At 43.7% G+C, this 13,493-nt stretch overlaps 1 protein-coding gene across 1 annotated transcript in view; it reads left to right on the plus strand.

Moving 5' to 3' along the window:
- The window catches only part of RGS7BP (regulator of G protein signaling 7 binding protein), an 887,794-nt gene that overhangs the window by 723,986 nt on the left and 150,315 nt on the right, over positions 1-13,493 (plus strand). The window contains exon 5 of the mRNA XM_078675143.1: positions 12,171-12,241. Within this exon, the coding sequence (XP_078531269.1) occupies positions 12,171-12,241 (71 nt within the window). The remainder of the gene's footprint in view (positions 1-12,170; positions 12,242-13,493) is intronic.

The raw sequence follows: 13,493 nt of genomic DNA on the forward strand, positions 1-13,493 counted from the left end.
AAATTATTAATTGTTACTTTAGTTGTAGGTTTTAGCATTTGTAGGGAAATAGGATGGGAAGTTATTTAAGGTCACCTTGTGATTTGTTAATTTATTTTTGTATAGTTAACAGGTGATTGATCTTTTAGTTGCAGGTCGTAGAGTTTGTAGGGGAATAGTGTGGGAAATTATTCAAATTATAACGTAAAAAATGTATTTTAATTAAATATTTAATGGTTAATCGTGTTAAATATTTTTAATTCATTAATTAGTGTATTTAATTAACAAAATGTGTGAAGTGTATTTTATTTTATAATTATTCTTAGTATTATTTTATTTGTTTTATGTATTTAATATGGTTTTTTTTACTCCTCATTTTTTATAATTTTGTGGTGGTTGTGTTTTGGGTACAATGGGGGAAGTGCATTTCTTTTAATTGTTTTATTTGTTACATTATTGTTGTATTATTAGTTTTTTAGGTAAAATCTTATTTTTATAGTATATCATTTTATGTTGTTTGTTATTTAACTGTTTGTTTAAAAACTGATTAGGATTTGGAATCATGCCATATGTAAACCTCCGAAGTACAACACTTTCTGTTGCTTAGATTGGAATGGGAATAGTTAATCCAACCCCTAGAAGATCCAACACTTTCCCTACTGTTGCTTAGATTGGAGTGAGTGGGAATAGTAAATTCAACACCTTCAGAATCCAACACTTTCCGTACTGTTGTTTAGATTGGAGTGGGAATACTAAATCTAACCCCTCCAAACGCTGACACTTTTACTGCTTTTGCTTTCATTGGAGTGAGAATAGTAAATCAAAGCCCTCCAAATGTCAAATGTTTTCCTGTAGTTCCTTAAATTAGAGTCAGATTACTTAGTCTGACTCTTTTGGTAGTGTTGTTTATTGTATTTTCTTTTAGCATTAGATGTTTTAATGTTAAAATTATTTTAAAAAATTACATTTAAGTTTAACTTTAACTTTTTTATAATGAGTTTATTTCTCTTAATTGTGATACATGTTATTACAATTGTTTGTTATTGGTAATATTAATGCAATTTTTAAAAATGCCTAACAAAAACAGTGTTTATATTTTCATTTTTAAAGTAGTTTACATTTATGTTTTGGTTATGTATATGTTAGTTAATTTTTCCTTGTAAGTCATTGTAAATATATTTAAGATAATATATTTTTTTAATTGTTTAATTGTGTTAATATCTTTAAGTACATATCTAAATAGTTTATTATTTTTAAATCACTTATAATGCTGTTTATATAATAAAATGTGTATAGTTTTCCTTTATTTCGGCAATATTCTGTTCCCCAATATTTTTTACACAATATTTTGGTTGTTTACATACAAAGTATGCAAACTTGATATTTTTGTGGATGATATTTTTGTCAAAATATTCTTGTTTAACAATATTGTTGTTCTCGATATTCTGTCCTACACCACTTAAACTGGCACAAATTAGGTACACCGTTTGCTCAGACACTATTAATGTGTGGTAAAATGATAAATAGTGAAATAACCCTACCAGACACCTTAGCCTTTCATTGCCATATAATTCCAGTGGCCCTACCCAAGATTAATAACTGGTGGTTATAGGTTGATTTGGCTAGCATTAAAGAGAAAACAATGTATAAAATATGGCTCCAGAATTGTGGCTTTCCCCAAAAGCAGACATTTGTGTCAATGATACGGTCATCAATATCGAGCTCTATTCCTGGGGTTCCATATAATTGAATCCATGGCCTAAATATTGTTGACCATGATTAGGGGAGAACTCAGCTCTCTAGTCTTTTTTTGTGTTTGAATTATTAGAAAACATAACATGGAACTGTTACATGTACATGATGTGATTGGTGGGTCTGTTGTGTATAGCCCTTACTTCAGCTTTTACGGCTGCATGGTAAATTGTCACTTCCTCCATTTCAAGAACTAACTTGAAGGGCTTAAATCATGTTAGGGTTTTTTTATAGTAACACAATACACAACAATCCACCTCTATCCTGTGACCGGCGGTGTTTCAGCGTTAACTAGGCAGTGTGCATCATGTAACAACAATTGAGAGAAATGGGAGAAAGAAGACAAGAAGAGTGTCAAGCTTGTGTGGAGGGGCGCGAGGCGCGATGGGTGTCTAGACTTCTAGCATAGCATCTATGTTCTAGTGGTCTGCAGCTGGGGTCTGTGTCGTTAAGCGTAGGATCCATAGGTATTGGGGGCAGGACAGTTCGTGAAATTGTTCTGACAGGTACTGTATGCAGGAGTGCCACATTTTATCAAAGCAAGGCATTTGTTGTGTGGCTATTGCAGCTCCTCCATACCTAATATGTCCCACACTTTATGTAGCCAATCCGAATGTGATGGCACGACTTCCATACCCCACCTAGCGTGTAATATTTGTTTCCCTGCCCCCAGCAGTAAGGTTATTGCTCTGCCTCTGTGTGATCGCAGCGAGTATGTGAGTGAGTTGGGGAGACCTAGAAGTATATAGCTCGGGACTTTGGGTATATCGGTTTGAAACATGGTGTTTACTGCCTCCAGGATCTTGGCCCAAAAGAGATCTAATTTAGGACAATGTCATAGGATGTGTGTAAATGTACCCTGTTGCCCACAGCAGCGCCAGCATTGCCCGTCTCTTGAGTGGTCCTATGCAGCTATCTTGGCCGGGGTCTGATACCACTAGTGGGCAATCTTTAGGAGTTTTTTCTTTACTAGTTAAGGTAAGCGCCTGGTGAAGGATGTCATTCCATTACTTGTCTGTGAAGTACGTTCGCATTCTCTGTCCCATCGGGACTCGGGCCGGTGAGACAGGTGTGGCGGAGCAGCTATAAGAAGGAGTATATATCCAAGAGTAGCTTTTTATCAGTGGCTAACGTAAGGATCCACTTTTAGAAAGCTGCCAATGTTCTGCTGGCATGAGGGTGGATCCAGGGATGAGTGACCCAGTGGGCCGCCGTCAGGTATTGCCAGCGTGCCGTGTCAGGCAGGCTGTAATAGGATTGCAGTGTGCGGAAGGCCATGAGCCCTTCTGCATCAAACAGGTATCCTATTCGCTTGCAGTTTGCCTCCTGCCATGCCCTAAACGCTACCCCCGTAGCTGCTGGTGGGAAGTCTGGGGTTCCTTTAAAGGGTGTCTGTGGTGAGATAGGGGTGGAGAGACCATATCGCTGCTGAACCATATCCCACACCCCAACTATAGCCCACAAGACTAGAGAAACAAATACGCTCCTCGGTCTGTGTGTTTTAGCAGCCATGGTATCTTCCAAATGTGAGTAGCCACAATAGCCTGGTCAATAAAACACCAGTGTTTTTCTGTAAGTGTACAAGACCATTCTACCATGTAGCGGAGTTGAGCCGCCTGATAGTAGCAGTGCAGATTCCGAACTCCCAAGCCCCGTCTGCACAGGGGGAGGTAAGCACGGGCCTTGGCCATCTGCGCTCGCTTGCCATCCCAGATGAAATCCCACATGAGTGATTGTATCCTGTCTAGGACCTGTGGGTGGGGTTTGAGGGGCAGTGTTTGCATGATGTATAGGATAGGAAGAAGAGTCATTTTAACCGCTGCCAAGCGTTCCAGCCACTAGAGCTTGAGCGCTTTCCACTTGGTGAGGTCGTTCCTCGTAAACGTTAAGAGTTTTCCCTAGTTGTAGGCAGCGGTGGCTGTAAGTGTGGAGTATAACTGTAGTCCTAGGTACAAGTTGCCGCTCTCCGCCCACTGGTACGGGTGTTGGCCATGAAGTTGAGTGCGCTCTGTCTCTGGGATGGTAAGACTGAGGAGCAGGGATTTCTGCTGATTAATTTTAAACCCTGCCGCTGCCCGGAACGCACTCAGCTCATTCGAGACAGCCTCCAATGAAGCATCCAGGTCAGTGAGAGTCAAGAGTACAACATCCACATATAGCATTATCTTGTGTTCCCGTCCCCCCTTCGCAATGCCAGAAATATGCTGGTTGGTCCTTACTCTTTATGCAAATGGCTCCATGTAGAGCGCAAAGAGAAAGGGGGACGGGGCCAACCCTGTCTGGTCCCCCGCTCTATAGGAAAAGATGACAACCTTATCCCGTTCACCCGTATATTTGCTTGGGGAGTGCTGTAGTATGATTGGATCCAGCTGTGGAGTCTTGGCCCAAAGCCCACTCGCTCCAGCACCCGATATAGGTATGGCCAGTGTACACGGTTGAATGCTTTCTCTGCATCGACGGTCAGCATAAGAGCTGGTACGTGCGAACGATGTATCTTGTCCAGGAGATTCACAATCTTTTTGTGTTGTCACTACATACTCGCTCTAGGATAAACCCGGCTTGGTCGGAGTCGACCCACCCTTGTACATGAGGGACGAGCCTGTGTGCTAGAATACTGGTGAAGATTTTCACATCAACATTTAGCAGGGAGATTGGGTGATACGATGCACAGTCCCTAAGATCTTTTCCCAATTTCTGGATCACTGTAATAGTCGCCTGGAGCACCGACTCTGGTAGCCCCTCTTCCCCACTCAATGAGTTATATAGCCTTGCTAAGATTGGGGCTATTTGAGGGCCAAAAAGTTTGTAGAACTCCGCCCGTAACCGTCCGGGCCTGGTGTTTTGTTAGGTTGTAATCTTTGTATTGCAAGGAGGATCTCCTGTGTGGTGATGTCCTTTTACAGCACCTCAAAGGTGGCCCTTTCTGTTGCCAGGGGGAATACAGATGCCAAATAGGTCTCTGCATCTGCATCTCTGAGTGGCTCGGCCCGATAGAGTCTTATAGAAATCCCGGAACTCGTTGGCTATGTCTACATCAGAAGAGCACATGGCACCATCTGCTCTTCGTATCTCAGATACCCTTCGATCCGCCGCCTGTGCATGAAGATGGTGCGCTGGCATGCACCCTGTTTTATTTCCCCCAGTATAGTATTTCTGGAGAATCCTAAGAAGGCGCAGACTCAGCTCTTTCCATTTCTATTGCGGGCAGCTGCTTCCTTGCCACAGTTAGTTGGAGGCGGGTTGCTACAGAACCCAACCGGACATGGGCTAACTCTAGAACTTTAATCTGAGTTTCCAGCTGGCGGCGTTTCTCCTTTCCTTCTCTGTTGAATCCTGCAGATATACCCAAGAAGTGTGTTCTCAGGACCACCTTCAAGGTTTCCCACACTGTGTTGATGGATGTCTCTGGAGTATTGTTATGTTCTAGGTAGGAGTGTAGTGCTATCTGCATGTCTACCCTTATTTTGTCGTCCGTCAAGAGTTTTGTGTTCAGTCTATAGTGGGGGTGGGGTGCGTTTGTTCTCTGTGGGTAAACTGCAGGATTGGAGGAGTGGTCTGAAAGTGACGGTGCCCCACATTCCACTGAAAGTGAGTCACGGGTGACCCCAGGTTTTGTGAGAAAATAATCTATACGGGCATACATTTAATGAGTTGCCGAGAAAAATGAGTAGTGAACCGCTTTGGTATGTGTATGTCTCCATATATCTGTAAATCCTGCCTCGCTTAGCCATTGTCTGCTGCCCGCTGCAGGTTCCCCATCCTTTTCCATTCTTGGGGCTGACCTATCTCTGCTAGCATTCATTACTATGTTAACATCTCCTCCCACCACTATTTTCTTATCTGGGGAGGTTAGCAGCTGACCCAAGGCTTCACTGAGAAATGCTTCCTGTCTCTCATTCGGGGCATATATTGTGGCGATCATGAATCTGGTTTCTTGTAGTGTAACCTGTAACACCAACAACCAGCCTAGCACCTCTGTGAGGATCCGCTCCACTTTCCCTGACAAGTGTGTTGCAAGCAAAATCGCTACCCCAACCTTTTTAGTAACCAATGAGGAGAAGTACTGCTGGTCAAACCAGCAGTATCCTAGTCAAAGCCAGTCACTTTGAAGCAGGTGAGATTCTTGTAACATACAAATATCACATATTGAGTCCTTAAGAAGGGCAAGGACCACCAGCCTCTTAGCAGGGGTATTAAGGCCTGAGACATTGAGGCTAAGCAGTGACACCACCATGAATACCTATTTGGAGCAGCCTCTGATCCTTCTGCCAATGCCCACGCCCGCCAAACCCCTGTGTAAGGGCCTGGGGTAGGGACAAACTATCTGGGAATGAGAGGAAAGATCAGGGGAAGAAAGGTACAGATATAGAGCAGTGATAGTAATTCAAAGAATTTCCCCCACCTGGGGGCACTCAAAGAACAATAGCAACTGGGGTCCATGTCACTGACGAACGCAATTACTATTAAGCATCAACGAGATGGGGCCCCACCAGACTCGTTACTTGTGCCTGGCAGAGGAAGCGAATGTCTGAGCTATCCCTAGTTATTTCTTTCGGCCAGTGAAAGGGGTCATTTTAACAAAAGGGGATCAGATCTCTTCCGCCTGTCCTCAGTGGTCTTCCATGCCGTCCAGCCGGCCATCTTTCTGCTGGAGCTGGTGGATTAATCTCGAGCGTTCCTCCCCACTGTCTGCCTCGTGGGTTTGCTCAAGGTTTTCTTTCTTCGTCGCGAAGAGCGACAGGAGCCCCGGTTTCCTCTCTCTGACATCCGAGCAGGTGACTCAGCAGCCCTTCCTGTCTGAGATCTGGGATGCCTGGAAATTTTCGAGCCTCTTCAAGTGTGCGGATCATCCGGACTTCCTCCTGTCACACAAAGTGGATACGAAAGGGATAGCCCCACTTTTACCGAACCTTCTGGAGCTGCAGGAAGTGTGTGAGAGGCCTAATGCACCTGTGGCATTGAAGCAGGGTTGGTGAGAGGTCCTGGCACAGCCAAATATGAAGGCCCTCGAATTCAATGTCTTTCAAATCTAGCGCCGCCGTCATGATTGCTTCGTTCTGCCGGTAGTAGTGTAGGCAGGTGATTATATCTTGTTGTTGGCCTGGTTTGGCTGCTGGCCCGCCCTCTTGATGCATGCAATCAAAGTCAATTTCCTGATCCCGCAATGATGGCGCAACATGTTTGAAGAGGCGAACAACAGAGTCCTCCAGACTGCCAGTGTCTGCCTGCAAGGGAACACCTTTAATTTGGATAAGAACTAACTTTTAGTACATATGTTTGGGCATGCAGCCTTAGACTGCAGGCTCTGGTTTCTGTGTGATTGTTATTGGTTATACTTATACCCCACTGTTAATTCCTACATAGCACGAGCAAGGCAGATTTTCACTCATGAACGAAAACGGAGGGGTAGATGGGATGGGAAGCGTAGTGGGGGTAGTTTACCCTACACACAAGACGCACGATAATATGGTCTGTTACAGTAAAAAAAATATAGAGCGACATCGCACTACTAGATTTAGTTTAAATGTACAGGGACCACACTCAGCCCTTCAATGATACTCTATATATGCATATATCAAACGACAGCAGGCACATATTTGCTCCCTGCAAGAGACTAATCTTATTTATAGCAAACTCCAGCGGCTCTGTAAGTGCTGTTGAGTTTAGATCTAGGGCACTACGTACTCCTACTATGCACGAGGAGCCTTATTATAGATTCACCCGAGGATTCCCTTTCAAACCCTACATACAGCGAATGATAGGGAAGGTAAATATGTGGTTGTAGAAGGCTAGCTGGATGGTAACCCTGTCCTTTGGGGATATATATATGTGCCAAATACAGATCAAGCAGCCTTTTGGGCAGCCCTATCCGTGGTCCTTGCACAATCCGTGGTTATCCCATGGATATTGGGGGAGGATTATAATAATGTTATGGCTCTCTCCCTGGATCGTTCGCACCCTCCACTCCCTTGTGCACCAGCCGGTCAGCATTCACAACAGTGGCCCCTCCTAGATGCTTGGAGGCCCCAAAATCCTGACTTGTGTCTATATTCACACTAATCAGCTCCACATGACCTGTGTATCCGACTAGACCATTTTTTCTATTCCAGTGACCTTGTTTCATGACAAGCACATTCTGACTGTCTGAGGCTGGTGATTTCCGATCACACTGCCCATATCTTAGATATTAAATGGGATGCACCGGATCCCTCGATTACCACTTGGCAACTTTCAAAGAATATATTAGCAGATGAGGCAGTCTTCTAGGAAGAACAACGTACACATATTGCCCGTTATTTTACAGATAATCATGCAGCTGCAACCTCCCGTGCCATAGAATGAGACTCTTTTAAAGTAGTAATCAGGGGGTTCTGCATATAGAATAAAGCTAGGGTTCGCAGAGAGCTGAATCGGGACTTGAAGTCCATTGAGGAGGAGGTAAAAAGATTAGACAATAATCATCCCCTGGATGAAACAAACTGCTGTCCCCTGATTGATGCTAAAAAAATATTATGCAGCAGTGATAGAATGTGTCCGTTGCTATAACTATTTGGAATGCACCGCTTGAATTCACATAATGGGTGATAAACCACGGTGTCTACTCACATGGCTTGTTTCCTAGGATGTGCGGTCTCCGCAAATTACAGAGATCGGACAGGGTGGGGGGCTTACCCTATTGGCAAAAGTAGAAATATTGCAAGTCTTCAGGTGCTATTAATACATGTTGTATCAGGCGCAACCTGCACCACCATCAGGGGCCATTACACCATTTTTAGACCCACCATCCTTGCCATTCATCACTGCCATTGAGCGTGAGGAACTCGACGATTTGATCAACGTGGAGAAAGTGAAATCTGCAATGCACAGTTTAGCCAAAAATAAGACTCCTGGTTCAGACGCACTATCATTGGAATATTACGATTGCTTTGGAATACTTCTTGCACCAAAATTGGTTGAAAAATATAATGAGGCTCACTTTCAATTTCCTTTCAAGAGTTCTTTTTGGTTCCCCTCTTTAACCTGTTGACCGCGGCTGGAATTCCGCCGCGGTGAGGGTGATTTATGACTGGGCGTGGTCAGGACGGCCCCCGGCCATCCTCCGCACACGCCCACCGTGACGTCGGACGGCCGGGGGCCGTCTGGCGCACGGAAAGGGTTAAACAGGAAAAAGATCCTAGCCAACGTTCATCATACAGACCTGTAGCTATATTGAACGCAGATTAAACAATTCTTGGAAAAGTGCTGGTCAAGCGATTTGTGCACATATTACCTGCACTGATTTATGCAGATCAGAATGGGTTTGTAACCGGTCACAAATCCAATAACATAAGACACTTTTTCCATGTAATGGATCAGGTCTTACTCCACTATCCCCTAGCGGCATGTCTTACTCTGGATCTAGAAAAGGCCTTTGATTCCTTATCATGGGACTTCCTGTTTGAGGTTCTAAAGGGCAATAGGGCTGGGATGGCGTCTCTTAGCTTAAAAAAACTGTTATATACAAGCACTATTTCATAGGTATTTGTAGGTATTTGTAGGTAATTTGATGTCGAACTCGCTCTTGATTGCTCATGGCATACAGCAGGGAATCCCGCTCTCAACCATACTATTCACTCTCACTATTGAACCCTTGACAGAGCAACTACGATTGGATGGACAACGCTTTCATTTTGGCATCCCGTTGGATAATGTGATGCATGTAGTGTCTTTATATGGAGACGATGAGCTAATACATCTTCGAGATGTGTCAAGTGATGTAGCCCCCATTGCGGAGGCTTTTCATGATTTTGAGTAGGTGGTGGGTTTGTGGGTGAACTGAGGGTAATCGTGTTTTCCTGCGTAATCATGATGCTTCACCGCAGATAATACAACTGGGCAGAGAGCCATTAACTTGGTCGAAGGCAGCGGTTCAGTACCCTGGGGTTCGTCTTTATCACTCTCAACAAGATCTATTTGAGGGTAATCTGCAGCATGCATTAATGGCACTCAAGTTGCAAATGCGGTTTTGGCAGTGGCTCCTGTTGGCTCCAGCGGGTAGTCCCTCTTACTAAGATGATTGTCCTTCCCTACTCACTGTATTACTTTGCAAATGTCACGTTTTTTCTCAAATGCTGATTCTTTGTTGATTTAGACCAGGCTATGGGGGATGTGCTTTGGGATAATGGAAAACTCAGGGTGGCCTTAAGCAAATTACAATTGCCTGTGGGAGAGGTGGATTGAGGTGCCGTCTTTTGAGGGTTATTCACTGGTTGCACAGCTTTAATGGGTGACAAAATGACAGTCAGGAAATAATCGATATGAAACTAGTATTGGGGATGGTCCTTTGCCACTTCATGTGATCCAACAGTTTGTTCATCCCACTGTTAAATTACACTGTTCATGGACACGTCATGCGTGGATAACTCAGAGGTGCTTTGCACAAGTCCTTCAACTCACTAGTCATATACTATCCTGTTCCCTGGCCATGCTGCACCAGGGTCTACCTGGCCCTTTTAGGTACTTTACCCCTGTTCAGTTGGCAACCTGGCATGAACGTTCCATTGACACGGTAGAGAATTTGTTCCAGGACAATAGTTTATTGCAATATGACCAATTATGTCAGGATTATATTCCGGTGAATCAGTTTGTTCTACGCGGACAGTTATTGGGTGTTCTTAGATTGCTATGGGGTGGGATTGCCATAGAGCAGCCAACCCATGCAGTAATACATATCCTGTACACCATGGAAGAAGGACAGCATCTTATGACATAGTTTTATAGAACGATTAAAGAACGTATTGAAGTGTCACTAACGAAACTCCGGCAGGACTGGGAGGAGGATCTGGAGCATCCCTTACATGATGCGAAATGGACATGGACACTTGAATCATCTCATATCATCTCTAGAAATTCACGATTTAAAAATAATCAATTATTTTTACTTCACATGGCTTACCTCACATTATCCAGATTGAACCGTATGTTCCCAACAGCAAATCTTAGCTGCCCCTGGTGACAGGCCCATTTAGCAGATTTTAAACACATGCTTGGGTCTTGCGCTAATATAACTGAATTCAGGCACCCTATACACACTGTATTGGCTACTTTCACAGAATTCACAACATTCAATACATGAGACGCAACAGCATTGGGAATATTATCCAGAAAGTGAGGATGTGTTTTGCTAATCTAGCTCTTCTCTTGACAAAGCGCCTGCTGACCATGCATTGGCGGGCTCAGCGGGCCACGTCTTTCGCATGATGGTGCAGGGACCTGCAACATTGGGGTGAAGCAGAGAGTTCTGTGCTACACTGGGAAGAAACCCATAGAATTCGCATATGCCCCATTGCAACAGTTTGGGACACCATGATAATAGTTTTTAAAGTACTTACGACGGAGAGGCCCCCTGCTCAAAATGCATTGTCCCCCTCTCAAAATGCTTCCTCTCCTGTTCAAAATGCAGTCTCTTTGGTGGGTGGTCAGTTGCAGACTCCACCTACTCAACATACCCCTCCTGACTACTTAACTGCTTACTCATGTAAAATGCTTGTGCGCTTTACTTTGTTCTCCCCCTCCTAGTCTAATCCTACTTAGAAAACTGAGGTAACTTGTTTCAGCAAAATAAATGAGACTAAAAGCTTTAAGATAATTGGAGTTCACTAAAACTTACCTCTTTACTTTTATTTGACTACATTATATTTCATAGGAAGTGATCCTTATTGAATACTGTGTAATGTAACATTGATTAATTGAAAAACTTCATTACATTTTTGAACAAAATCATGGAGCTGTCCTATGCTTAAATCTGTAAAAGATTATTGACAAAATCCTCATCTGGAATGACGTGACATAAAACTAATAAGGCCCAGTTCTGTGACATATTATACAAGTCATACAAGATTTCAATCTTTATTATTTGTCCTAATAATTGTAAAACAAGGTAATTCTATATTGAGCACCGGCGACACTTGTGTGAATCTACCCTGGCCCTGCAGATTCTGCATTGTTTCGTGCAACTCTGTCTCCAAGAAATTAGTAAATTACAGGCATGCCAGTCTGGGCCCTTTCATACTAGATTCTTGCATGAGAATACCTGGGAACAATTTAAGGGCAAATGTTCGCAATCGGCGTAAATGGAGCCATTTTCAGCCATAAACGTGGGTTGACTGTCGTAATTGGTTTTTTTAATCCGACCTTATGAATATAAGTATGCTCATTTGTTAGATGTGTGAAGCAGTGGTACAGAACAACTGTGAATGGTACATTAGTACATGCATTAATATTCAGCACGACCGCCATTTTACATTAAAGCAGATAAGGGCATCAAAGGAAGAGTCAGATTTATATAATCTTAAATGCTACTGGCAATCTGCTTTCCCCTTTTTCAGATCATCTGTCATTATTCCTGAAGTGTGGGACTATTTGCAGTGCAGTAATTATTTTACTTTTCATTCCTACAGAGATATGAGAGAAATGAAAAACCTTTTAAGTAAGCTCAGGGAGACCATGCCTTTACCACTGAAGAACCAAGGTAAGTCCTGCTGTCTGTATTTTTAATATCAAGATAGAGCACCGGCCGCAAAATCCTCTGCAGGAGACTGGCGTTTACGTCCTCGAGCTTGCAGTAGTGTTTGTATGAATCCGCCCGCAGGAAAGAAAGAGCTCTTGTTATTGGAGCACAGCAACAATGCCTTTTATAGGCAGGCCTGGAGTTGGTTGGAAGGACGTGCCGAGATAAAGTGAACTTCCTCCTCTGTTAATAGCTTTCTGGCAGCAAGGCTTGCCTTCTCAGAAACCGAATGTTCTGACTATTGGAACAACTGCCACAGTGAGGAGTGTATAAAGGGTATTGAAATATGTTACTGTAACAAGTGTTCTTTTGGAAGAAGTTTATAATGCATGGTGTGATCCACCACATTTTTACTTAATATAAGAATTTATGAGGTGCTCTGTGCCAGGCACACCATGTATCAGAGTGTTGTGTACTTCAGACAGACTTGCATACTGAAAACATTTGTGGCTTAAATGTCAGTATTAAGGCGTGACTTAAAGGATTATTTAGAGGTAGGCAGAAGCGGGACATCCTCCAAACATCGGTCATCATCTTCTATGCCTACTTCTCAGCAGGCTCCAGGAATTTTTTATTTGGGTGGGCCAAGGGTGCATTCGGGTGGGCCACTACGGCAGTCACAGCTGGCATGACTCGCGTGAGGGGAGGAGTGGTGGGTTGGGCAGGGGGTCACGTGGGTAGGTCGAGCGGAGAGTTTAATTTAATAATATTCATTCAAAAGGAACGGGAAGCAGGCAGCCAGGCTCCCTCCCCTTAGCCAATCGCAAAGCTGCAAACAGGGGTATGATTGGTCAGGACGCTGCCTAGCCAGGGGTTTATGTGGCTAAACAGTCTTTGCGCTCTCAGGAGTAGGCACACCGCTCCTGCCCAGCCCTGCCCTGCCCGCATGTACAATCGCTATTGTGTAAGACGGTATTAGGAAGTGGCATTCCAAGGGCATCCCTTCCTAATACTGAGCTACATTTGTATGTATCATTGTTTTGCGACCGCAATTGCAATCGCAAAACACTCGCAATTTACCACCTACTTCAAGTAGGTGGTAAGTCACTCTGAAAGGGGAAGGGGTGGCCAGGGGACCCCTTCCCGTTTGTGAATGGATGCAAAAATATTATTTAAGAGCAGGCAGTGGTCCCACAGACCACTGCCTACTCTTAAAAAATGAAACTGAAAAGTTTCATTTTTCTTTTTTAAATGCATCCCATGTAAGGTCCAT

This window comes from Lissotriton helveticus, chromosome 2_1 (genome assembly GCF_964261635.1).
Source record: "Lissotriton helveticus chromosome 2_1, aLisHel1.1, whole genome shotgun sequence".
Lineage (NCBI taxonomy): Eukaryota > Metazoa > Chordata > Amphibia > Caudata > Salamandridae > Lissotriton > Lissotriton helveticus.